The 24,602-nt window shown below is 37.8% G+C and overlaps 1 protein-coding gene across 6 annotated transcripts; it reads left to right on the top strand.

The window, feature by feature from the left end:
* The first annotated feature begins 892 nt into the window (after nt 1-892).
* LOC140823111 (chromatin modification-related protein EAF1 B-like) lies at nt 893-19,574 on the top strand. 6 transcript variants are annotated; one of them, XM_073184266.1, is made up of 24 exons: nt 893-1,199; nt 4,591-4,710; nt 5,787-5,985; nt 6,085-6,139; nt 6,222-6,316; nt 6,402-7,809; nt 7,905-8,024; nt 8,172-8,327; nt 9,062-9,250; nt 9,520-9,600; nt 10,300-10,357; nt 10,453-10,964; nt 11,047-11,100; nt 11,712-11,769; nt 11,863-12,053; nt 12,153-12,212; nt 12,338-12,418; nt 12,548-12,685; nt 12,856-12,972; nt 14,688-14,779; nt 14,924-15,136; nt 15,223-15,574; nt 17,088-18,680; nt 19,031-19,574. In XM_073184266.1, exons 3-23 carry the CDS (start codon nt 5,897-5,899, stop codon nt 18,594-18,596), a joined length of 5,628 nt encoding a protein of 1,875 aa, XP_073040367.1. In that variant the 5' UTR covers nt 893-1,199; nt 4,591-4,710; nt 5,787-5,896; the 3' UTR covers nt 18,597-18,680; nt 19,031-19,574. The 6 variants fall into 6 exon arrangements, with proteins under 6 accessions (XP_073040367.1, XP_073040370.1, XP_073040371.1 ...); XM_073184269.1 differs by lacking the exon at nt 4,591-4,710 and having other exon boundaries at nt 6,573-7,809; XM_073184270.1 differs by lacking the exon at nt 4,591-4,710 and having other exon boundaries at nt 10,624-10,964.
* Nucleotides 19,575-24,602: the final 5,028 nt, after the last annotated feature.

Here is a 24,602-nt window from a genome sequence, read left to right as displayed (position 1 = left end):
CTCTTAAAAACTTGACACACATTGATAGGAAATCAAAATAATCCAATCTATTTTTAAGTTAATGCAGTAATCTTCATATCCCAAGAAACAATTTATTAGTGAAAAATAAATTACTTGTTGAAATTGATCAATCGTGATTTCAAACATATATAGGTGAAATTTTCGGTTGACAAAACATCAATTTGGAGACAAACAACTTTCTTTAAGAAGATAACTCATCAAAAATATATCATTCTTGCAAACAGCGACGAACATAATCATCATACTAGAAAAGTTCCCTCATTTCAGCTGTTTTTTTAATGTGGTATATGTAATCTCGTTTAGTATCCTCAATTCTTCAAAAAAAAAGGTTTTTTAACAAGGTTCAAGAGGACATGAAAATAAAACATCTCATCTTCACATAGTGACACAACATATACCATTCCTACTGCTTTATTACGACTTCTTCAACAAATCCTTTGTGGAACTAAACACTAGCTGCTTTCTGTTGTGATAGCATTACATCAACCTAATCCGATGTCCCTTGACGCTTTTTTGGTGGATCGATCAAATTCTCAATGCATGTTCTGAAAGGAAATATCCTTTTTTTTTTAGGTTGATGAAATATGATCATAGGTTGATGAAATATAGACGTTTTGCCTTCTTAAAAACATCGACTAGATATAATTATGGTCTCGTACGAAAAATGGAAAGTCTTTTTCATCCAATAAATCATTCTCTGTTTTTTTTTTTTTGGGTTGAGTTTTGTCCAGTGATTTGATTTATTTATATGTAAGGTAAGGTACACAAACACAATATTATCTTGCAAAGTAATTTAATCAGGTGAACAAAAGGGAGTCGAATTAGTGGTAACTGGATACTCTCAAAAGGTCCCTTTCTCCATGCAGGCCCAGCCCATCTCATACACGACAGGCTCAACAACCCGAATGAGTTTTCAAGAGAGACGAGAGAGAAATTGACGAACACGAAGGGGTACACGCAGAACGCACGGTTATATACGCATACAAGTATTTGTATGTATGTATACGCCTCCATATTCGTGTTTTAGGGGCTTTCCCTGGATGTTTTTGTTGATTCTAGGGTAAATTTTGGGGTACCCTTTGCGCACCAGAAGCAAAAACCCTAGGAGCAGAACCAACTCAGGGGCCCTTTTGATTTGTCCGCAGATTTCAATTCGTTTGATTTTAATAGAGATTCAGGTAATATTATCACATTATCACGTCTTGAAACCCTAGAATTTGGAGCTCTGCTTGACTGTGCACTAACCCTAGATTCTCATTCCTCGCATTCTTTTCATTATCGAATTTTTTTGGTTTGTTTGTGGGGGGAAACACGAGGAAACTGTTTGTTACGCAATGCGTCTTAGGCGTTTTGGTCGAGTTGCTACGTGTTGTCATGGTGTCGAGTTGTGTGGAACATGTGAGCTTCCCTGTTATGTGGCATTCGAGTTGTTTGGGGATTTCATTTGGTTTGCATGTCAAATTATTAGCTTAACATGATAATCACGAAGTCACTCTTCACGAGCGTGTTACATAGGCTGCTCATCTCCATACAACTTGAACAAACTCTGACTTGCTTTTTTAGGTCATAGAGGATGATATGTGATGTGCATTGTATTATAAGATTCAGAATTGCTGAAGCCATAATTTACTACGTAGGAGAGAAATCAAATACAATTCCATTGTGTTCATTTCATGTTTCATGAGACATGGATTATTATTACAAGTTCTAAAATATGTATTGACATCTTGTGCTATGAAATAGTCATGAGACATGGATTATTACAATTTTTTAAAATATGTATTGACACTTTGTGCTATGAAATAATACTCTGGTGTTTTCGATGAGGGATGAAAGTTTCAGTTAGAATTATGTTCTTTTGGAAGAAATGAAAAAAGGATCTGGTACTATTGTTATTTTCAAAGATTAGAAACCAGTTTTTAAAAACAAAATAAAAATAACCATTTTTTTCCCAATGACAGAAATACCCTCTGTTTCTTTCACTACACTGTTACAGATTAATTTTAACGATATGTTGTTTGATGGTAATTTAACCTTTAATACGCTGATTTATGTTGCATTTTAGTTCACGTGTTAATTCAAACTTTTTCGGATTAGTTTGTTTTTTTTTTAATAAATTTAACCACTTAGAATTGTATAGTTTAAATTAGTTTGATATTCAACCGATGTTTCTATCTGAATTGATAAAATATAGATGATGATCGACTCTCGCTAACAGTTTAATCAGTTGTCACGTAGAGCAATGGGGAAAAATGGGCAATTTAGAATTTGAATTGGTTTCTACTATTTGAGGGAGAAACGCTTTAGATGGTATGGACACATACAAAGACGTCTAATTGAAGTTCCAATTAGGTGATGCGAGACCATGACTAGTACCCATGTTAATAGACAAAGAGGGAGACCATAAAAGACTTGGATAATAACGATTAAGTATGATATGTATCATCTAAATATAGATGAAAACATAATAGGAGATAGAACACAATGGTGTATGAGCCTGAGGAACCATCAACCATGTAGCCGACCCCGCATAGTGAGATAAAGACATGTGCGTTGTTCTACTATTTGATTAAATATATGATGTTGGGGTGCCCTCACATCACGCTGTTTCAGAATCAACTTTTTTATAATTCAAATTATGCCTCGAATAATGGTATGAGTTTGTACACATGCTCTTTATTTTTGTGTGGCATTTAATTCAGAAAATAGTAAATTACCAATATAATTAAAAAAACGAGATTAAGTGTGAGTAAAACATGATGATTTGGTCAAACGTGGGTAAAAAGCACCAAAGTCATGGTTGATTGTATTAAACGTGCTTAATGAGCAAAAAAGAGTGAGATTTCCTACAATATTACATAACAATCTCATAATTTTTAGTAAAATAAAATATCAAAACCTTTATATTTGTTGTATTTTATATGTTTGGCTCGGGGAGATTAAAATTATATTACAATGCAAGTGCGCATTTCAATGCTTAAATTTCAATTATCCACGCTCTAGCTTGTAATGCTTCATGTTCGTCCTTGACATTTGTCATGCGTCGCACATATTATAGGACTTTGTACAATAAAATTTTCTAGGAATTAGCTGTAAAAAGCTTTTTTTTTTTTAAAAAAAAGCAATGTTGTAATTGGCGGGAGGCCGTGGCGGGGCGGTCGGTGACCACCTATCGCCTCGGCCGCCTAGGCGGTTTAATTTTTTTAAGTAATTTTTTTATAGATGATCATATATGATCATGCAATATAATCACAAATAGTCATATTTTTTATGTAAGATGTGTAAGTAAATAATGTTTAAACATAAATAAGCTTCATAAAATATAATATCATCTAGATAATGCGCAAATAAATATATAAATGCAAACTAATACATAAACTTCCTCTTTTTTGAAAGACTTTTTAACGCCTTCTTTGACTTGTTTAAGAACGCCCAATAAAAAGGCCATTGAGGGCTTCTTGTCGCCGTCAACAAGACGTAAAACTTTCACTAAAGGGGTGAAAACATTAATGCCAAAGAAACACCATTCAAAGGATATACTTGTTAACGTCGCCTTCGCCGCTTTCCCCTTCACACTACTTCTTGACTTTGTTTTGCTCCACTTCTCGGATGTAAACATGAGTCTCAATTGATCTTTCTTGTCTTTGAGACTTTCCAATTCAAAAATGAAGTAGCAAATCTAGTCACCCCGAGCCTCACAATATCACTCTTTTTGGTATATTTCCTCATAATAGCCAAAGTTCTATGATGTGCATAGATGAATGTGGTCAAGGGATGTGCTTTCTCAAGCATTCCGGTAAACTTGGGTCGTTTTCCAATTGTTTCAAGCTTGAGGTTGATTGTATGAGTCGCACAAGAGGTCCAAAAAATTTGAGGTTGTCACAACCTCCATCCGCCGCCATATTGTTTGTGGCATTGTCCGTCAGTACTTGAACAACATGTTGCGGCCAATGTCAATGATATATTTTTCAAGAAACTCAAAGATATAAACCCCGGTGTGTGCCTCCATGGATTCTTCAAAATTTGTTGACTACAACTTAAAAATGTTGATTGCCTCACTTAGCCCGCCTGCTCGCCTCCTCCACTCGCCTCGACCGTCTGCCCACCGCCGTAGCTTGGGCCGCCTAAAACAGTCGCCTCATGCATAGGCAAGGCGGTCGAGGGCCCCCTACCGCCTAGGTGCTTAGGTGGCTGCCTCAACTGCCATTTAGAACACTGAAAAAAAGGTCAAAATGCTTCTTTGAGCTATATGGAATTAGGGGTAGTTGGTTTTTATACGAGTATATGTAATTATTTAATATATCAAAAGTTGTCAATGTTTTTGGTGATATTTAGTCATAGTATATGATTAAAGTTCAAAATATTTTTTAATATAATATAATATGGCTAACTAGCCGTCACGCCCGGGCCCAAGCCACACAAGCGTGTTTGCACGTTGAGCTTCTATAGTAACTACTTCGTAGTCGTCTATCGCTTTGAGAAAATGACTAACCTATGTTGCTATAGGAATATATTATATCTCATTATAAACTATTTTTATCTTTCATCTTCAATCAATATGGGATTTAGGGTATTACAATTACCCCTCATTCAGAATGTGACGTCCTCGACGCGCCATAACTCCTTGATCCACAAACACTAAAATCGTTGCTCCTGTGCATGCAGGACTTTGCTCCAGAAGTTCAAAAGGTGACTCTCGTACACATAACACTTGTTCCGCGGTGTTCTTGCTGGTGACCGTCTCTAATGTCATTATGCCACACTTTGGGCCTTGCCTTTGCAAACACAACAGCACAATCAATTATTTAATATTCATCTTCGTTTTAATAAAATGGTTAACCCAAATTGTTTTAGGAGTACATTGTTTGTCATTATAAACTATTTTGAATATATATTCAACCAATGTGGGACAAAGAGTGTCATACTAGCTCTCGAACAAAATAAATCATGTTCGAATCTAGTGGTATCAAATTCAATTTAATCTTTAATTGTGCCTGCTCGAAATGTTCTAATTTGATTTGTTTTCACAATTTGTCGTGAATCATTCCCTTCTTTTTGTAGAGATGGTTGAGTTGGGTTGGGGTTTTCGAAAGAATGCTTTTTTCTGTGAATTAATTGTAGCAGTTCATTTTATTGAAATTTCTGGTTTAGTGAAATTGAATTAATTGTAGCAGTACAGTTTCTTCGTTTTGCGTTGATACTTGTGTATAGACCATTCTTCACCTTGGTAGTACTTGAATTGTGATGAATATATGATCTTATCTTACACTGGACAGCTGAATACCTCTAAATCTTGTCATCACATTACCTTTGAGCTGATTATGAAGTTGCCCCTTTTTGCTGTGTTGCAATCTTTGGTTGTTGACATTGTTGTTCCAAAAGTGCTTTACATTTTGTGTGAAATTGGTTTTAGTAGGAAAAAATGGCAAGCCTAGAACTAGGGGGGCATTGTTTCCATGATGACTTGAGCTGGGTTCTGTGAACAAGACAAGTCATGGAAACAAAGTATGGAAGGGCTATGCAAGTTAAAAGGCGAAGCGCTCTTGTTTTTCCATTTGCTAGTTTTTTTATTACTGTTTTAAAGTTAGCAAGGCTTTTGAATGATTGTTATGTTGGTGCATCCTCTGCTTTAGCCGAATCTCTTACTGTCTTACAGTTATTGGAGTGTTCTCCATTTATCCTCCTTTAAAATGAAGTCTCTTCTTTTTGTATCTCTTCTCCCCTTATTTGCTTGTAAATAAGGTTTTTTGTTTCTTATTTCACAGGATTTTCGTTCATGTCTTGAGTACATGGAGTAGATAATCTGTAACTGTTCATTTAGGAGTGTGTATCGTTCTTCAAACTAGTTCTCTTAATCAGTGCTGAGTTTGATTCTATGGGAGGCATTCTTGAAGGCGGAGTTGGTATTGCTAACAAATCTTCTCCGTATCGAGCATCAATTGAGAATGTTCAAGCAGAGCTTAGGTAATATTCTTATGCTCCTAATCTTTTGCAATATAACAGGGACACTTTGCTTGCTACTTGTTCTTTTTTATAGGCATTAACAATTGTTTGTGTTTCCAGGAAAGAGTATGATGTTCGGGAAGAAAGAAAAAGAGAATTAGAATTTCTTGAAAAAGTATGTAACCGTCAGTTGCTTGCCTTTTCTGAATGGATGTTGAACTTTTTGTCATGCTTGAATTTCTATTTTTTAAAAATAGGGTGGAAATCCTCTAGATTTTAATCTTGGGAATGCTGCTTCAGTTAGTGTGCAATCAACATCATTTACAAACCTGCAACATGATCTTGTGACCAGGTATTGTGTATTTGTATGGTAAGATACGATGTTCTCATGTTTCTGTGAATCTGGATTTCTTTAATTCTTTTCAATGATATTTTAGTGAACCAAAGGATAGTTTTGCATTTACTGCATCACTTTATGGAGACTCTGTGGAAAGTAGTGGTAGACTTGCAGCTGCTGTCTGTGAACCCAATAGTGCTGATAATCTCATGTTATTAGATGCTGAACATGAATATTCAGAAGGTGATCGAAATTCTTTTCATCCCATTAGGGGTAATGTGCCACCAGAGCAATCATCGGAAAGGGTTGGGAGCCATAAAACCAGGGAACATGGGGATTCATCTGCTTTTGGGCTCCCTAGAAAAGCATATAAGAGACGTTATAGATCACGCTCAAATCGTGATGGGGCTAGGTCTGGCTCAAGTGATGTAAATCCGGAGCTTGGCTCTCATGGATCTTTTTTACCTTCACACCACGGGCCCGGGAATGTAATAGGAACATTATCTGATGTAGAAAACCTGGATGTATCCTCAAACTGTAATTCAAAGCCTGGAAGGCCAAAAGATGGTACCCTCTGTCCAGATATATGTGTAGATGATCATCAGTTTGTAGAGTTGAATGATGCAAGAGCTGTGGGATCAACTGAGGATCTGATCAAAGGTGTTTCTAGCCACTCTGCGTTAGATGCTACTGCTTCAAAAAATCCCCTAGGACATAATAAACCATCCTTACCAAATGCTGCAACAACTCCTATGAAAAAGGATTGCAATGAACCTGCTGTGTTGCAGTCAATGGAAGAGATGGCTTCTGCGGTAGTTGAGCATCAGCCAAGGGCAGCTACTGGAAAAGTTGAGAATCATGGTTCTTGTCAGATGAATGGTTTTGTCAATAAAAAAGGTGATGCGATTACAAATGATTCTCATAATGGCAATGCAGCACGTCACGGAAATGGTTTCGATTCCGAGTCTTGTTCCCAAACCAACCTAGACGTTGATAGAAATAATGATACCGAGACAGGTACCAAAATCAGTACCATTGACTCAAATGGAGACGTAGACAATCAAAATGTAGAGCCAGAAGACTTGCTAGTACGAGTAAGAGAAACAAAAGAGGCCAATCTTATTGATAATTTTTCTGTTGATGAAGTGAGTGCCTCTGCATGTCTTAATCGTAGGCAAAATGGTCCCCCTCTCCCGCCTCAGGAAGAAACAATTCAAGGTAGATCTTTATTGCTTGACAAGTTGACAAATCAATCTGACATTAGTGTCATAGAAGCTGGCGGCTGTAGTGGGTCAGAATCAGGGAGAAAACCTACTGTCCCATTGGTTGAGAATTCTTCCCCTCAGAGTGAAATTTTCACAGTCATACGTAACTCAATTGCTGATCTTGCTGAGGCTGGATCTTCATCAAAGGTTTCTACCATTTCCTTTGATGTCCAAACTCCTGGAAACTTGAAATTAGCTAGTGTTGACGAAGAATCGATCTTAAAAGAAGCAGAGAGCATAGAGGTAGATCTTCACGCTTTCATTAACTTTATCTTTCACCTTTTTTGTGCTCAAATAATTTTTTTGGGCTCATAGATCTGATGTGATACATCAAACAGGCAAAGCGAAAAAGACTAGCCGAATTATCTACTTTGACTTTATCTTCGGAGATTTCGCGTAAATCTCATTGGGATTATGTGCTTGAAGAAATGGCGTGGTTGGCAAATGATTTTGCACAGGTTCACTTGATATGCCTTTTCTTTTGGAATATTTGTTATGTAAATATTTCTGTAGTGAAAATATCCATTATTGTCCTGTTATCCCCAGAACTTACATTTCCATTTTATTTACATAAATAAACTTCTTCTTTTGCTTCTCCTATGTAGGAGCGTATTTGGAAATTAGCTGCAAGTTCTCAAATATGTAATCGAGCCGCTTTTAGTTCTCGAGTGAGAAAGCAAGAAAAAAGTTCCAGCATGAAGGCAAAGATAGTTGCTCGTACCTTGGCGAGGGCTGTCATGGAGTTCTGGCATTCAGGAGAGGTAGTTGTATTGTTTTGTGCTGATCCTCCTCCATCTTTAATTTTTATTCCATCTACAAAGTCAATTATGACGGAGGTGTTTTCTTATGTTTGATGTCTCTTATTGCATCGTGTGATTCTGGTTGTGGTTTAACTTATTTTTCGACATTTTGTTGCCGTTTGACAACTAATGTTAATTACTATTTCGATTTTTCAAACTGATAACCATGTACGAATACTATCTCGTTGTATGTGAAAACTTGTAAAAACATCTAATGTTGAATCATTTATAGGAGGCGAACACTTGTCAAAAACATCTAATATTGAATTAATTATTAAAGATAACTTATGTAATTTTGAATACGATCTAATAATAAATACTAACTATACATGGGAATGGTTCTTTTTTTTTGTTGTTGCCGGAGCTCGAAAGATTGTTGTTTTCTGCTATACTCTAGAGTTATTCATGGTTTAATGAATTTTTTTTGGTTGAGGATGTTTATTGTTTTCCCACACCTTCCAAGAATCCACTGTAGCATCATAATATCTTATGACCTGGATTCCATTTGTAGAAGTATTGGGTTTGTGTTGATATTTTATCCAAGAATGTGCCAATATATGATATCTGACCTTTTTTGGATGTATTTACAGAACATACCATTATATCATAAATTCCAGTCTGTAACTTAAAATATAAGGTGCATAAATTCTAAGGCAATTTGGTGTTTTAGTTAAGGAATTTTTTTTTTTTTGCAGAAGATAAGCAGAGAACTCGAGCAGCCAAGTCAAAAGGATGGTGCAGCTGCTCTTCAGTCTTATATGGCAAGATTTCTGAAATATAACAACTCAAATGTTCTGCATTACCAAACTGACGTACAACTTACCCTGGATAAAGTATCTGATTCAGGAATCCTGGACATGTCTTGGGAATATAGTCTGACCGAAGTATGAATTACAATTAATTTTTCATATACCATGCGTAGAACAAATCCCCTTCCCCACTTATTGTGTGTGTGCCTCAAATCTCGTTTACCCATCCCTGTCCCCTTATCTCGTCCCTAGTAATCTATTCATTCTAGCTTTTTATACGTATGTTTCAAGATATAGTTATATTAATTTTTGTAGTAAAGGTGAATATCTTCATGGTGTCTCCATGTGATGTTGTGAACCTTTTTTATTACCCATCAATTTTATTTTCGGCGATTGTCAATCAGGAAAACCTCTTCTACGCAATTCCCCTCGGGGCTATGGTGACCTACAAAAAATCAATTGAATCTCTTGTGGCTCACTATGAGGTAAATGAATACTTTGCTTTTGAACCTTGACTTCTCTTTTTCTTTTCACAGATTGGCTTTATGTAAGAATCTAGGGAAATTATAAAAGAACGTGAAGAATTGTCTAAATAACAGCAACATTTAGTTTTGCCTTAATTTACTTCTCTTTCCCTGCCTCTGAAGATATTTTTTCTAAACTGGCTTCATTAACAAGGAGTTTAACTTAGGTGGGACATGAAGTTTGTGATTTCTAATGTGGGACAATCTGGGAATAATGGAACACCTTGTACCACTGACGTTATCCTATCCTTTTCTTAATATTGTGTACGAATTTTTTGTGTAATATTTAATAAATGAAACAAAGGGTTTACATAAGGGAATGATTCTGCCAACTATTCTACATCAGACTCATGTCCAAGTACATGTGTAGGTAAAAATGATCTTGGTATCTTTGTTTTAGCTCTCTCTTCCTCTCTCTGTTGTGAATCAAATAATGGCTAACCAAAAAATCCAAGAATTTTAAAAGTCAAAAAATTCTCAACGAAGTGTGTTGTAAGAAGGCCATCTTGTGATAACCCACGTTAAGAAGTGAAGTGGATGTTGAATCTATGGATTCCAAAGAGCGACAGATTCTAGAATTGAAGTGTTTTATAAGAAGTATCTCATTTTTGTACGTAATTATTATTTTGATGTCCAACACTATTCATGTTTTTTTCTTAGAGAATTGGAAGTGATGTGCGAGAGGAAGTGGAGACATCTGCTTGTGATCTTGTGGCAGGTAAATTTGGGGTGGTAGTTACTTGTTTCTATGTTGATTTCTGTCGTATTATTTATTTGACTAGGTTTTTCACTTTGCCGATTTTGAATCTCAAGATAATTCTTATTATGAGGATGATGGCGATACGTGCACATTTGGCATGCCTATGGCCTCTGATGATGGCAAGTTTTCAAAATTCGGCCAAAAGAAGCGGAAATTCTCGGCACATTCATATGGTGCTAGGGAATATGGAATAGGTTCTGATTATTTGCCCATGCATATTTCAGAGAATAAAATTGTGACACAGCAATCTTCCTTCCTTGCCAAACGACCAGGCAGCAATCTCAATGTGTCCATCCCTACAAAACGCATGAGAACTGCTTCCAGGAGAATCTTGAGCCCATTCAGTGCAGGAACATCTGGATGCATTCAGTTACCAAATAAAACAGATGCTTCAAGTGGTGATACCAATTCGTTTCAGGATGATCAGAGTAGTCTGCATGGTGGATCTTCTTTTCCAATTAATTTGGAAGTTGAGTCTGGTGGTGAATTTGAAAAGAATTTAGCTTTTGACTCTGCAGAAGTTTCAACGAAACCTAAGAAGAAGAAGAAGAAAGTAAAGCATCCGGTAGACAGTAGTATATTTATTTAAGTGTGTGTTTGAAGATATTATTTGTCATATTATTGACTGCCTTTGTTATTTGAGGCAGACTTCTGCATTTGAACAGAGATGGCAGATTGATTCCAATTTTCATAACGACCAGGTGATCATTTTACTCGCTGAACTTTTTTGTTTTGTTCATCATTTAACGCTTAATATGCATAGCAGAGGCACATAAGCTTGCTTCTACAAGGAATCTCATAATCTGCATTTGGTTGCTCAATGCCAATGGTACTGAAATTTTCTTTGAGAAATGGAAAACTTAAATTCCAGTTTCCTGAGAAGAATGTACCATGTAGCATTAGGAATGATAATTACTGGTTCCACACACTCTTATCTTATAAAATTTTCTTTCTTGTGATGTTCCTTGAGATGGAGCTCCTTGTCATTTCAATTTCTAAAAAAGATGCAGATTTGCTTATATTACTTTGTGTCAAGGTATTCTCATCTGTATCAAGACACAGACCTCAAAGACGTAATATCTTTGTACTGGGCAGTCTGAGGGAGATTCTCTAAGTTATTTCAAGTACAATGAATTATCAATGTTTATATTTAACTCAAGTTCCGGGAAAGAAATAAAAATAGTATGTTCTCTATTTCTGTGTTCGGGTTGAACCTTCTTGGTATATTTTTCTGAAAAAAAATTTCCTTTTAGTTCTGGTATCTATATGCATAACTGAGATGAACCATGAATCGTCTATTTTACAATTTCAGAGGGATCATTCGAAAAAGAGATCAGATAGTTATCAACTTGAATCTAACGGCTGCAACGGTAATGCTTTAATCCTAAAATTCAGCCCTTGTATTTGATTCCTAATATGCATTCTTTGCTTTGTCTTATATTAGCTATATATTTTTCATGAAGGAATATTGGGTCAGCCCATGCTGAAGAAGAGTATACAGCCATCGCAGGATGGCTCTTTTGACAACACTTCAACAGTTGCTGGGCATGTTCCTTCACCGGTGGCATCCCAAATGAGTAACATGTACCATCCAAATAAGTTCTATAAAATGCTTGGTGGCCGGGAGCGTGGAAGGAAAGCTAAAACTCTTAAGGTATTATACAGTTGCAATTCCTCGTTTCCATTTTTCGACATTTTACTTATTCATTTATGCTTTGTTACTGTCTTTAAGTTGATGTTTGCATTTCATCAGATGCCTCCTGGGCAGCCGCAGCCAGACTCACGGACTCCGTGGTCACTTTTCGAGGACCAGGTTGATTCATATATACATGCATACATTTCTGTACCGACAAATATCTCTTTTGAAACTTGAGATGTGTTTCTTCTTGTTGCTTCTGGAGGTATGTATGTGTTTAGTTGTTTTTGTACTTTGTTTAGGCACTTGTTGTCATGGTACATGATATGGGTCCGAATTGGGAGCTTGTAAGTGATGCTTTTAACAGTACGATGCAATTTAAGGTACATGTTTTTCAAAATTTTAGTTGATATTTTCTTGATTTTTTGATTTTTTTTATCTTAATATCCATTCCAAAAAGTTCCTAGAAATTGATATAGTGTGTAAAATTATTAATTGTTCTTTGTAATCAGTGCATATTTCGTAATGTTAAAGAATGCAAGGAGCGGCATAACATTCTGATGGATAAAACTTCTGGTGATGGAGCCGAGAGTGCCGAGGATTCTGGGTCTTCGCAGCCTTACCCTTCTACACTTCCTGGCATTCCTAAAGTAAAATACCTTTTATCAATTTTTAGTAACTTGCTTATTGAATCCGATTATATTTAATTAAATACATCTACATTCGTATCAAATTATTTATCCACTATATATCACCGGCCCTGTTTAAACATTAAAATCAAATGATACTATTTCTGCTTTTGCTTATGAATGTTGTACAGGGGAGTGCCAGACAATTGTTTCAGCATTTGAAGGAACCTATGGAAGAAGATACCCTCAGATCTCACCGTGAGAAAATCATCTTAATTGGCCAGAAACTTCGGTATCATAAGACTCAGGTATTTGTGTAGCATTAATTTATGGCACGTTTAGATTGTTTCCTACCTAAAGTAGTTCAATTCACATGGTTTCTAAGTGAGATTCTTGAGTCATTCCTGAAAGTTTGATCTACTTCAAGGTATTTAGTATCCTTTAAATGTTGGTACTTTATACTTCTCTTGTGTATACGACGGCATTGCTTGTGTTGATGTTCTTTAAACTCTACTAAGCCATTATTTCTTTTTTAAGGTACAATTGGAGAGTTAAGCAAACTCCCGTATGATTATAAGAAATTTAGAAACATGACTCAAATGTACCGTAGACATGGTATTAGAGCAAAAATTTCTTGCTTTGCTATTTCATCACAACATTTATTAATTTCTCAATGGATTTGGAGCTTTAAATGTTGTACAAGTAGCAGAAGAATATTGTAAGTTGTCAATTTGACAACAGGCTATAATGGAACTGGTTAAAATGTTTGTATAAAAATTGAAGAGACGTGTACATGGTTGGAAAATGTATTGAGGTTATTGATTGATATATGATCAGAGGTTTGAGGTTGAGGCACCATTTATCACCATTTTTATTTACAATCCTGGTGATGAGCGTTTGATGATCAATAAATTTGTTTATAAGTATATGGGTATCTTTGATTGCATGGAAACGACAACACCTGTGGGAAGGCTTCTTACCCACAGTTATAAAGCCTAGGCGCACTCGACGCACCTTAGTAAGCACCCAAACGCACGCCTTGCAAAAGCAAAGCGGAAGTGGCGCTTTTTCTGGCCTTCTGAAATTGGTGCCCTTCTTATTTTTTTGTCATTAATCGATGGGATATTTTACTTGTATACAGATAACCCTAGCCCGGTCAGTTGTTTAAAGCCCATTTAACTTAAGCCCGTACCATTTAATTGTTAAAAACTCTGTGTGCATGAGCAATAGCTTTTTATTTCTCTCAGATTTTCATCGCATCACACTCTCCTCTCCCAATTTCAGCGCAGCCTCCTCCCAGCCTACTACTGTTTCTTCTTTTTTGTTGCAATTTCAATTAGAGCGCCTTTTTTTTCAAATCTACTATCTCGTAACATACTCTTTCTTATCCGAATTTCAAAATCAATCTACTATCCTTTAGTGCCTGCTTCTTGCCAATAAAAATGTTGAATTCTGAATTTTTTATTTACATTATTTTGTGAACTCTGCTTTTATTTATATAATATTTAGTCAAACTGCGCCTTGTATATGTGAATATTAAACATCTATACAAAATGCGCTTCACTTTAATAAACCGCACTTCTCGCCTTGCGCCTCAGGCTCCAGGGCACCCTTGTGCTTTAGTTAACTTAAATAACTATGATGTTACCTGACTCATCTCCAATGTGCTAGTAGCACTTCACTCTTTTTTGTACTAGTATTGGGATTCAAGATTGATATGTGAAATGGAGCAATTTTGGGATGCAATTTGAATTAGGGGCGAATCAATGGATATGTGGTATTTGGTGGATTCAGTGGGGTAGTTGCATGTTGAATATTTTGGTCTTCCATTTGTGCATCTGAAACTTGCGGATTTAAACTATCTGGGAACCTGTTGTAGCCTAAGTGGTACCATGGTTACATTGTCAAAACGCTTTTATTTTCAATGTGGGAAGATCTTTGATCTTTATTAATATACTTTTCTTTCGCTCGCCTTATTACATTTTTTGTTAATGTTATTTCTTTTCATTATGATGGTAAACAGGATCCCAAACAACTACAACCTCCTCACAGCTCTCATACAATGGCTCTTTCTCAAGTTTGTCCAAATAACATGGGTGGTGGTTCTGTTTTAAGGTGAGATTTGCCATAGATATGATGATTTGTTATTAAAACAAAGGTAATTGTTTTTTGCCATTTAATTTCTCGTTGCATAAATAACTAATGGTTGTTTTTGGCCCCTTCATTCCTCAAAACTCCACTATCCTTGCTTTCATGAAGTCCTTTGGATTTGTGTGATACCAATGTGTCTGGCACTGATATACCTTCACTCGGGCATCAAGGAACATATTCTAGTGGATTGATTACATCGAATCAGAGTGCTGGGGCTCCAACACATCCAACGCCTGGTGCTAGTTCTGCATTGCAGGGATCCTCGAATATGATGCTTGGCAATAATTTTCCATCATCACCTGGCCCTCTCAGTTCTGTCAGGTAATAAGCTGTTAAGGGCTCACAGTTTTTTTTCAGATTCTTTAGTTATCTGACTAGGAATGTGGGTGTTTCCTTACCTTTTACAGGGATGGTAGATATGGGGCTCCTAGACCTGCATCATCGTTAATTGATGAACAGCAAAGAATTCAACAATATAATCAAATGGTGTCAGGTCGAAATGGCCAGCAATCCAATTTGTCCTCTTCTGGAGCTCTTCCAGGAATTGACCGTGGCGTTCGTGTTCCTCCCAGTGGTAGCGGCATGGGCATGGTGTCCATTAGTGGGAGCATGCCTATGGCAAGACACGGACTCCATGGTGTTGCCTCATCATCCTCGGTTAATTCTGGGAGCATGATGTCAGCAAACATGCACCCTGGAGTCAGATCTGGCCCAGGAAACTCGAGTCTGAGACCTCGTGAGGGTTCACCCATGATGCGGGTAAGTATTATAGGATCTTATGTAATATTTTGCAGTTTATCTTTGATATTTAGTGTCCTTGAAAGATGGAAATGGTTTCTGAAGAAAATTGCTGTTACTAGTTGATCTTTGGTGTTATTTACGTTTATATCCTGATGATATAGGAGGGGGGTAGTCTTTCTCGACTTTTGGTGATTTGTTAATTTTTTAATTTGACGTTTTCCTCACTTTTTTTGCTCTACCATCTAGATTTTGGGTCCACATATTTGGTACGAGGATTTTAAGGTTTCCGACTTTTTGACCTCATTTTAATGTTTTATAACGTTGCAAGTAACTGAAGTATGGCAGGAAGTATCCTTACCATTGAACCTTATTCAGTGACACAGTTATATAAAACAGTAACGTTATGTTTGGAAGTATGGATTTGGAGGGATTTGGATTTGTAAATCCTGGCTTTAACCATTTGGTTAGTTGGATTTTAAGAGATTTACTGGATTTCATTGTGTATAAATAAATCTTCTCAAAACTGGTTAGATTTGATAAGATTTGGATTTGAATAATACTAAAGAATATCCATAACAAATTTTTTTAATTATTATCTTTCTACCATCTTTATATGTAATAATTAGATTAAATGACAAATTTATTTATTTTTTATTTCGCATATTTGATTATTGAGATCTATTCTTATAGTTGTCGTTGATATTGAACAATTCTTTATTCAATAATAATTTATTTTTCTATTTATTATAAAATTAGGATATAATTGAATATTTAATTTTGAAATAATTTATTTCGTAGAATTTAAATTTGAATATTTAGATGTTATATTTGATTATTTTATTTTAATAATTCATTTTGTGTTTGTCAAGATTAGTTAATTAATTATATAAGAGTTTATTTAGGTTGTGTAACACAAATATATAATTGAAATGATACAGAGAAATATATGATAAAATTAATTTTAATTTTTAAATTTTTAGTAATATGAATAATATGTTTAAAATCTTGATTTTTGTAAAAGATAATTAAAATTATTTTTGTAAAATTTTAAATTTCCAAATTCAATTCTTGTTTTTTCTTAAAAAGAAATGAATTCTAAATAGAATTTTAAATTTCAAACCAACACAAGATGCAATTCCCATTCCTCCAAATCTAATTCCAAATTCAATTCTCTTTCTAAATCCGAATCCAAAATTTTAAGCATCCAAACACCCTGTAAGTAAGTTTAAAAAGAGTAAAAACGCAGGATAACATGATGGCTGCTGTTTGTAGTAAATTTGCATTTACTTGGAAACTGTGGAGAGATTAACACACTGACGCACGAGCATGATGTAATAAGCAGGATGAAATGAAGTTACGAGATTATGCTATTTGCTTTATTTATTTACACTGCGATCTATGTATGAGTAGCATATCATAGATCTCGTCGTTTGCATGAATATTTTCGATTAATTTTGTATATGCTTTTCCTATCCCATTTGTGCTTGTGGCATCTGTGTTCCTCTAAATTACAGTGGTTTTCTGCTAACAGCCTGGCCTGAGTCAGGATTCTCAGAGGCAGATGATGACTCCTGATCTTCAGATCCAAGTCTCTCAAGGAAGCAACCAAGTCATGTCTCACTTTGGGGGGTTGAATTCCCCCTTCACTAACCAGACCGTGTCTTCACCAGTGTCATCATACCCCCTCCATCATCAGCAGTCCCATCAAATATCTTCACAACAGGCTCAAGTTCCTAATCCTCGTCACCCACATTTTCAAGGACTGTCCAATCATGCCTCTAATCCCCAGCAGCAAGCCTATGCAATTCGATTGGCTAAAGAACGGCAGCTGCAACAACGTTTTCTGCAGCAGCAGCAGCCACCGCCGCAGCAACAACAGTTTGCTGCATCTAATTCATCTATTCCACATGTACAACCACAGTCTCATCTCCCTGCATCATCTGCAGTGCAAAACAATCCGCTAGTTCAATCCCCGGCAAATTCTCCATCGGTATCTGCATCGCCTTTGACGTCACCTTCTTCAATTAATGCAATGTCTCAGCAGCAACAAAAGCATCATACTCCAACTCAGGGAGTGATCCGTAATACTCAAACAGGTTGTGGTGTGTTAACCAATCAGACAAGCAAGCAACGACAAAAGCAGCAACAACCATTTATACAAACCAACAGGCAACATCCACAGCAGCGGCAGCAGTCACAATCTCCACAGCAAGCTAAGGGTGTTAAGGGAGTTGGCAGAGGGAACATGATGATTCATCAGAACATCCAGATTGATCCAACCATTTTGAATGGTTCTTTAACGGAAGCTCAGGATTCATATACTGGTTCATCTGTTAATGCTGTGCCACCGACCAGGCAATACACATCTTCACAATTGTCTAATCAGCCCCTGCCTCAGCAGAAAAAATATTCTGGTCAATCATCCTCATCATCTAAGCATTTACAGCAAATGATTTCTCATTCTGATACCAATCAAGGTCACGTTCCACCAGTTGCTCCTGCTCCATGTTTGCCTGCTGCACGTCAGTCTGTTACGCCTTTGGCCACTGCTTCTTCAAACCACCCACAGGTGATACCTCATCAAAAGTTTATGAATCAAAGTCAATCGGCTCTCCAAAAGGTGGTTCAATCAAACCACCAGTTTAGTTCAGAAGCAATACATAAAGCACATCCCCCGGTCTCTAACTCCACTGAAATGGAAGCAACATCATTGCCTCTGAACCAGTGGCATACTTCAGAACCAGTGAATGAATCAAATGTGTTAAATTCAGAAACAAGTTTGGGGTCCTTCGTGTCCAAACCAGCTAACTTAAGTGAGACTACACTTCACTCCAGCCAAGGACATGGGCAGAGACTATCATCAGCCAATTTAATACCTATTACGCATGATGTGAGTTCACAATGGCAGCGGCAGCAGCAGCAGCAGCCACAAGTGCAACATTCTCACTCTCCATCTCCCTCGCCTCAGCAGCAGTCACAGATTCATCAGGCAGGGAATGCAAAATTTTATGGCACTCCCGATGACTCTAGATTGGAGTGATGCCTAGCCAACAGATATGTTACGGCGATGATTAGCCCACAGATTGGATCAACATACTACATATTCTTGAGACAGCCATGTCAGGTTAGTTACACCACGACGGCATCTTTAGTTTACATTTGTTATTTTAGTTTCTTTATTCAATTCAATATCTTTATTCTATCCAATATTTAGGATGACAATCCACTAAAAATGAAATCTTGAAATCTCGGTCCTCTGGGAACTCAAGTTCTTGTCAGTAATAGAAAAAGTAGATAATATAGATGGGGATATTTGTTTCAGAAAATAGAAAATATTCCCAGTGTCACTGTGCCTCAGTTTGCTTTTTATCTCATTGTTCATTTTGGCTTTTTATTGTTATCCTTTCTGAATTTTTCTCTCCTTATTTTGTATCATGAACTCTGTTTACTAAGTGTTGCTCACATTTTGTTTAGTGATGCGGCATCGGGGCATGGGATGATGACATGCTGATCAAATTTGAGTATATAATTCCTGACAAAATGCTAGCCAGGTCAATTTTTGAGCTTATGTGTATATTAGTTACCCGTGGGCTCTCGGTATGGAGGCCAATATAGAGTTAGGTGTACATAGTCTGATCTCTCTCTCTCTCTCTCTCTCTCTCTCTCTCTTTTTCCACCCTTATTGTTTTTATTCACAGCTTAGGTGGGGCTTTAGTTACCCGCTGCATAGATCAGTTGCATATGGTTCCCCTTGTATTAAGAATATAGTTACCATCGTTATGGCTGAAGGCTGTGGAAATTTTGTGAATATTAGTCATCCTTCCGTAGTCCATATTTGTCAAAGTAGTGATTATCCACACGTTCTGAGCTTTCGCAATTTCTGTAAATTTTTACCCGGTTGTGATTCTCAGGGACACAACTACAACTAGTCCATGATTCGAATTATTTGCTAGAGAGTGATGTTTTCCGTGTTCGGTTTGAGTTTTTGCATATCCCAAGTAACCACCTGTTTCAGATATTTAAGCAGCACTAGTACTTTACTTGCACGTGGGAGCAATTTGATTCAAGTTAAGCCAACAAAATGAAAATAACAATTGCATTTAGAAATGTCGAAAATGATGATAAACAAATACCTTCAAACCTTTTTTTATCTTAATTTTATTACTAATTTTCGTTTTATAATGCTTACGTGCGATCTAATTTTCTCCGAGTAATACAGTATATTTTTTTTATCAACTTCGATCTTAATGGTTGTGTTTTGCTAATCATCAATTATTGTACTTTCCTAATCATCAGGGTTTGCATTTTTTTTTTGGGTTATTTTGTTGACTATTCTTTCTTTTTCGCGATGTCTTTAATTGATGTTGGGTGTTTATTTTTCCTTCACCCTTCGATTTCTAAGACATTGTCATGATCTTATTGATACGACGATAACACAGAGCATCCCGATGTTTTTCCAATAGTTGTGTTAGTTAAATTTCTTAAATAAATAGTTGACCTTGTAAATTTTTCCCAATTAAACAAGCAACCATGTACGTGTTTTGTGTGTATATATCAGTTTTGTGTGTATATATCGATTATAATTTTTAATTAATATATTCGATGTTCAATTTTTCAAAAAAAAAATTGATTTTTTCTCCAAAATAAGAAAATGAAATCATCGGGTGATTGTACTAAAAAAAAATACGAAGTTGTTTGTTGATTGGTCATACCACATACTAAAGTAGTTATTATCAATAAACAAAGTTTAATATGATAGAAAGAAATGACGCATCAAAATAATAAATATTAAATTATGTTATGATTTTGAATGTAGATGATTATTTAGATAGATTTTATATATCTCAATCTTCTATATGCATATTTGTGTTATATCATTGTATCATATAAATAAGAATTCTCTCTTATGAACAAAAAAGTTCGGAGTTTTTCTATAAACTGACATTTTTCTCATTACCTCTTTTTTTATTAAATTTATTTATGACATGTTATCCACATGAATGTTTTTCTTTTAAGTTCTTCTGAGTGCTATTCATTATTAAATATTTTTAATGTTATATCAACTTATGCAACATAATTTTACATTAGTATTTAGCAATGATATCCCAGGGATGAACCCATCAAGATCATGCCCAAACTCTCGGCCCATCTCTAAGGCCCACAGGTTAAGAGCCCATGAGCAGCCCAGTATTCTCCTATAAATACCAGGTTTGAGTGTTCAGTTAATGGATTCAATATATTGTTTTCAGCAGCACCCTTAGATGCTCCCCTCATATATCCTCAGTCTCTGACTTGAGCGTCGGAGAGGCTACGTCAGGACACCCTCCTGGCCCCCTCCTAACGATCTTATTTGTGATTTCAGGCTCAGGGTAATTTCGGAACCTGCGTCTGGATTAGTGACACTTGCTGGAATCGGACCCTAAATTTCCCGTGAATATCACTTGGCACCGTCTGTGGGAAGATTTGAGTTGAGACGTAGAGATGGTAGGGATGAGAGGGAGTAGAAGAGCTACCTCAGCATCATCGCGTCCTCAGAGGGGACCCGAACAGTCTCATGCTGAGGCAAGGCAGGAACAACCCCATCAGGAGGCGAGAACAGAACAGCCTCGTCAAGAGAACAGGGTCGAGCAACCCCGTCCTATTGAAAATGTGGGGAACTTGACCCTGGAGCAGTTGGGTCAATTTATCACCCGGACAGTGGATGAGGCCATGAAGAAGAATCAAGAGTCTATGTTTGTAGAGGAACAGGCCGCCCGTCAGGAGCGTGAAGAAAATGTTGAATTCCACCAGAGCAGGGTTGGAGAGACGCATCCCCTCCAAAGTGAGGAGATTAGTGAGATAGGAGAGATGTGGAAGGAAATACGGATGTTGAGGCAGCAGTTGGGAAGCAGAGCGCCGGCACCCAAGAGAGGAAGTCTTTTTTCACTAGCCATTTTAGAAGAAGGGCTTCCTCCAAATTTTCGACAGTCGAATGTGGGAGAGTATGATGGACATACCGACCCCGAAGAACACTTGGGGAGATTTGAGAATGCGGCTTTGTTGCATCAATATTCAGATAGAGTCAGGTGCAGGGTGTTTTTGGGCACGTTGGTGAGGTCAGCCCAGCAATGGTTTAGTACCCTGCAACCCAACTCCATACAGTGTTTTGAGGATTTTGCTACGGATTTCTTGCACAGATTTGCCAGCAGCAAGAGGCACCAGAAGAATTATTTGAGCCTGTTTGTGATGAAACAACAAGAGGCTGAAACTTTGCGAGAATTTGTCCTGCGTTTCAACAACGCAGCGCTGGAGATACCAGCGGCCACTCCTAACATCATGATAAGTGTCTTTACCCAGGGACTTAGAGGAGGAGAGTTCTTTAAATCATTAGTGAAGAAACCTCCATCATTTATGATGATCTGTTATCTCGGGCGGAAAAATATGTAAACTTGAAAGATGCCCAACGGTACAGAAGGATGGAAAACCGACCCGGAGGGAGTAGGGGGGAGGGAGCCGAGAGAGGAAGTAAGAAGAGATGTGCAGGTGAGATGGAGGAAGACATAACCAGAAGTAGAGGACAATTCTCATCACATGTTCCTTTGAATAGGAGTCGAGATAAGGTGATGGAGGTGAGAGAGTCAGGGGAGAGGGGGGAGAAGTCGCAGAGGGTTGAGAGCAGTGCTCGACCTCCGCCGTGGGGTTAGACAAGAAGGATCCTCGTCCGGGAGTGAACTGAGATCTCGCCCATCTTCTAGGCGGGGTCGAGGCCCTCCGGGGATACATCAGAGGATCGAGGAGCCGAGGAGAGAAGGTCGAGGTCAGGATGTCCCTCTAGAGCACGCGGAACCGAGGAGGGGAATGAATGAGGATAACCACCCTACGAGAGGAATGATTCATATGATCTCGGAGGGGTGCTACTGATGGGGATTCCGGGCGAGCGCGAAAGGCGCATGGGAGGAGGTTGGAGAATTTTGAAATATCTAGGGGTACGGACTTACCCCAGGATCCTGTCATCAGTTTTGGACCGGATGACCTCCGAGGCATTGTGGCTCTTCATAACGATGCCTTGGTGGTAACGACCACCGTTGCGAATTACGATGTGGCACGAATCTTTATTGATAATGGAAGTTCTGTTAATATCCTGTTCAAGAGCACTTTGGATAAGATGAAGGTGGAAGGATTTGAGTTCGAGCCAATCTCTACTCCTCTATATGGATTTGCAGGACATGCCATCCCGTCGCTCGGTCAGATTGTCCTTACTTTATCTTTGGGACATGAGCCTCGGCGGGTAACAAAAATGACAACATTTACTGTGGTGGACACCCCATCCGCTTACAATGGAATTCTGGGGCGACCAGCCCTAAAGGATTTCAGAGCTGTAGCGTCCATGTATCATCAGAAATTGAAGTTTCCTGTAGGGAAGGAGGTTGGAGTTTTAAGCGGGGATCAGAGGGTCGCGCGTCGGTGTTATGAGGGGATAGTGAAAGAAGATGAGAAGAGAGCGCGTTTGGAGGTTAACATGATTAGGAAAGGAAGAAATGTGTGGCTTGGTCCTAGGTACAAAAAGAGCAGAGGGGAAAGATGGACCCAGAGTGGGATGATCTTTTCAGAGCGATTGAGAAATTTAATTCTGGAGCTTATTACTTGGAGAATAATCAAAGCAATGCTTTAAGGAGTCCCTGGAATGTTTATCACCTTAGGGAATATCATTCTGGATTTTATCGTTGATGTATTTCATCTTTGCATTTTCTCATATAATGAGTTAGAATTCAATAAAATCAAGTTCTTCTTTTCAATTCATGAATATTGGTGTATTATGAAAGCGAGAAAATTTTATTTCCTGCTTAGGCATCTCCTAGCAGAGGAGCAGAGGCGGCGAGGAGAAAAATTTTATTTTCCTGCTAAGGCATCGCCTAGCAGAAGAGCATAATTGAGGATGAGAAAAATTTTTATTTTCCTGCTAAGGCATCGCCTAGCAGAGGAGTAGACTTGGGGAGGAGAAAAATTTTATTTTCCTGCTAAGGCCCTGTCTAGAAGAGGAGCAGAGTTGGGGAGGAGAGAAATTTTATTTCCTGCTAAGGCGTTGCCTAGCAGAGGAGTTATAGGGTGAGGGTGGAGAATCTTTATTTTCCTGCTAAGGCCCGGCTTAGCAGAAGAGTTAGAGGGTATGAGTGGTGAATTTTTATTTTCCTGCTAAGACCCGGCTTAGCAGAGGAGTTAGAGGGTGGAGGTAGTGAATTTTTATTTTCCTGCTAAGGCCCGACCTAGCAGAGGAGTTAGAGGGTGGGGTAGTGAATTTTTATTTTCCTGCTAAGGCCCGACCTAACAGAAGAGTTAGAGGGTGGAGGTGGTGAGTTTTTATTTCCTGCTAAGGCCCGGCTTTGCAGAGGAGTTAGAGGGTGGAGGTGGTGAATTTTTATTTTCCTGCTAAGGCATCGCCTAGCAGAGGAGTTAGAGGGTGAAAGTGGAGAATTTTTATTTTCCTGCTAAGGCATCGCCTAGCAGAGGAGCAGAGTGGGGAAGGAGAAGAATTTTATTTTCCTGCTAAGGCATCGCCGAGCAGAGGAGCAGAGCGGGGAAGGAGAAGAATTTTATCTTCCTGCTAAGGCATCGCCTAGCAGTGGAGTTAGAGGGTAAAAGTGGAGATTTTTTATTTTCCTGCTAAGGCGTCGCCTAGCAGAGGAGTTAGAGGGTGAAAGTGGAGAATTTTTATTTTCATACTAAGGCGTCGCCTAGCAGAGGAGTCAGAGGGTGATGATGTGAATGTTTATTTTCCTGCTAAGGCGTCGCCTGGCAGAGGAGTTAGAGGGTGAAAGTGGAGAGTTTTTATTTTCCTGCTAAGGCGTCGCCTAGCAGAGGAGTCAGAGGGTGATGATGTGAAAGTTTATTTTCCTGATAAGACGTCGCCTAGCAGAGGAGTTAGAGGGTGAGAATGGAGAATTTTTATTTTCCTGCTAAGGCCCGTCCTAGCAGAGGATTTAGAGGGCGGATGTGGTAAATTTTTATTTTCCTGCTAAGGCATCGCCTAGCAGAGAAGCAGAGTTCGGGTGGAGAAAAATTTTATTTT

The sequence above is a fragment of the Primulina eburnea genome, chromosome 2 (assembly GCF_022965805.1).
Source record: "Primulina eburnea isolate SZY01 chromosome 2, ASM2296580v1, whole genome shotgun sequence".
Lineage (NCBI taxonomy): Eukaryota > Viridiplantae > Streptophyta > Magnoliopsida > Lamiales > Gesneriaceae > Primulina > Primulina eburnea.
The sequence above is the reverse complement of the archived record's forward strand: the minus strand, read 5'-3'. Positions and strand labels throughout refer to the sequence as shown.

Bases quoted from the DNA above. Each gene is read 5' to 3' on its own strand.
- LOC140823111 (XM_073184264.1), top strand. From the start codon at position 5,897: ATGGGAGGCATTCTTGAAGGCGGAGTTGGTATTGCTAACAAATCTTCT. The intron at 11,101-11,711 runs GTGATCATTTTA...TTACAATTTCAG, and splicing joins CCAATTTTCATAACGACCAG to AGGGATCATTCGAAAAAGAG. The intron at 12,686-12,855 runs GTAAAATACCTT...AATGTTGTACAG, and splicing joins CACTTCCTGGCATTCCTAAA to GGGAGTGCCAGACAATTGTT.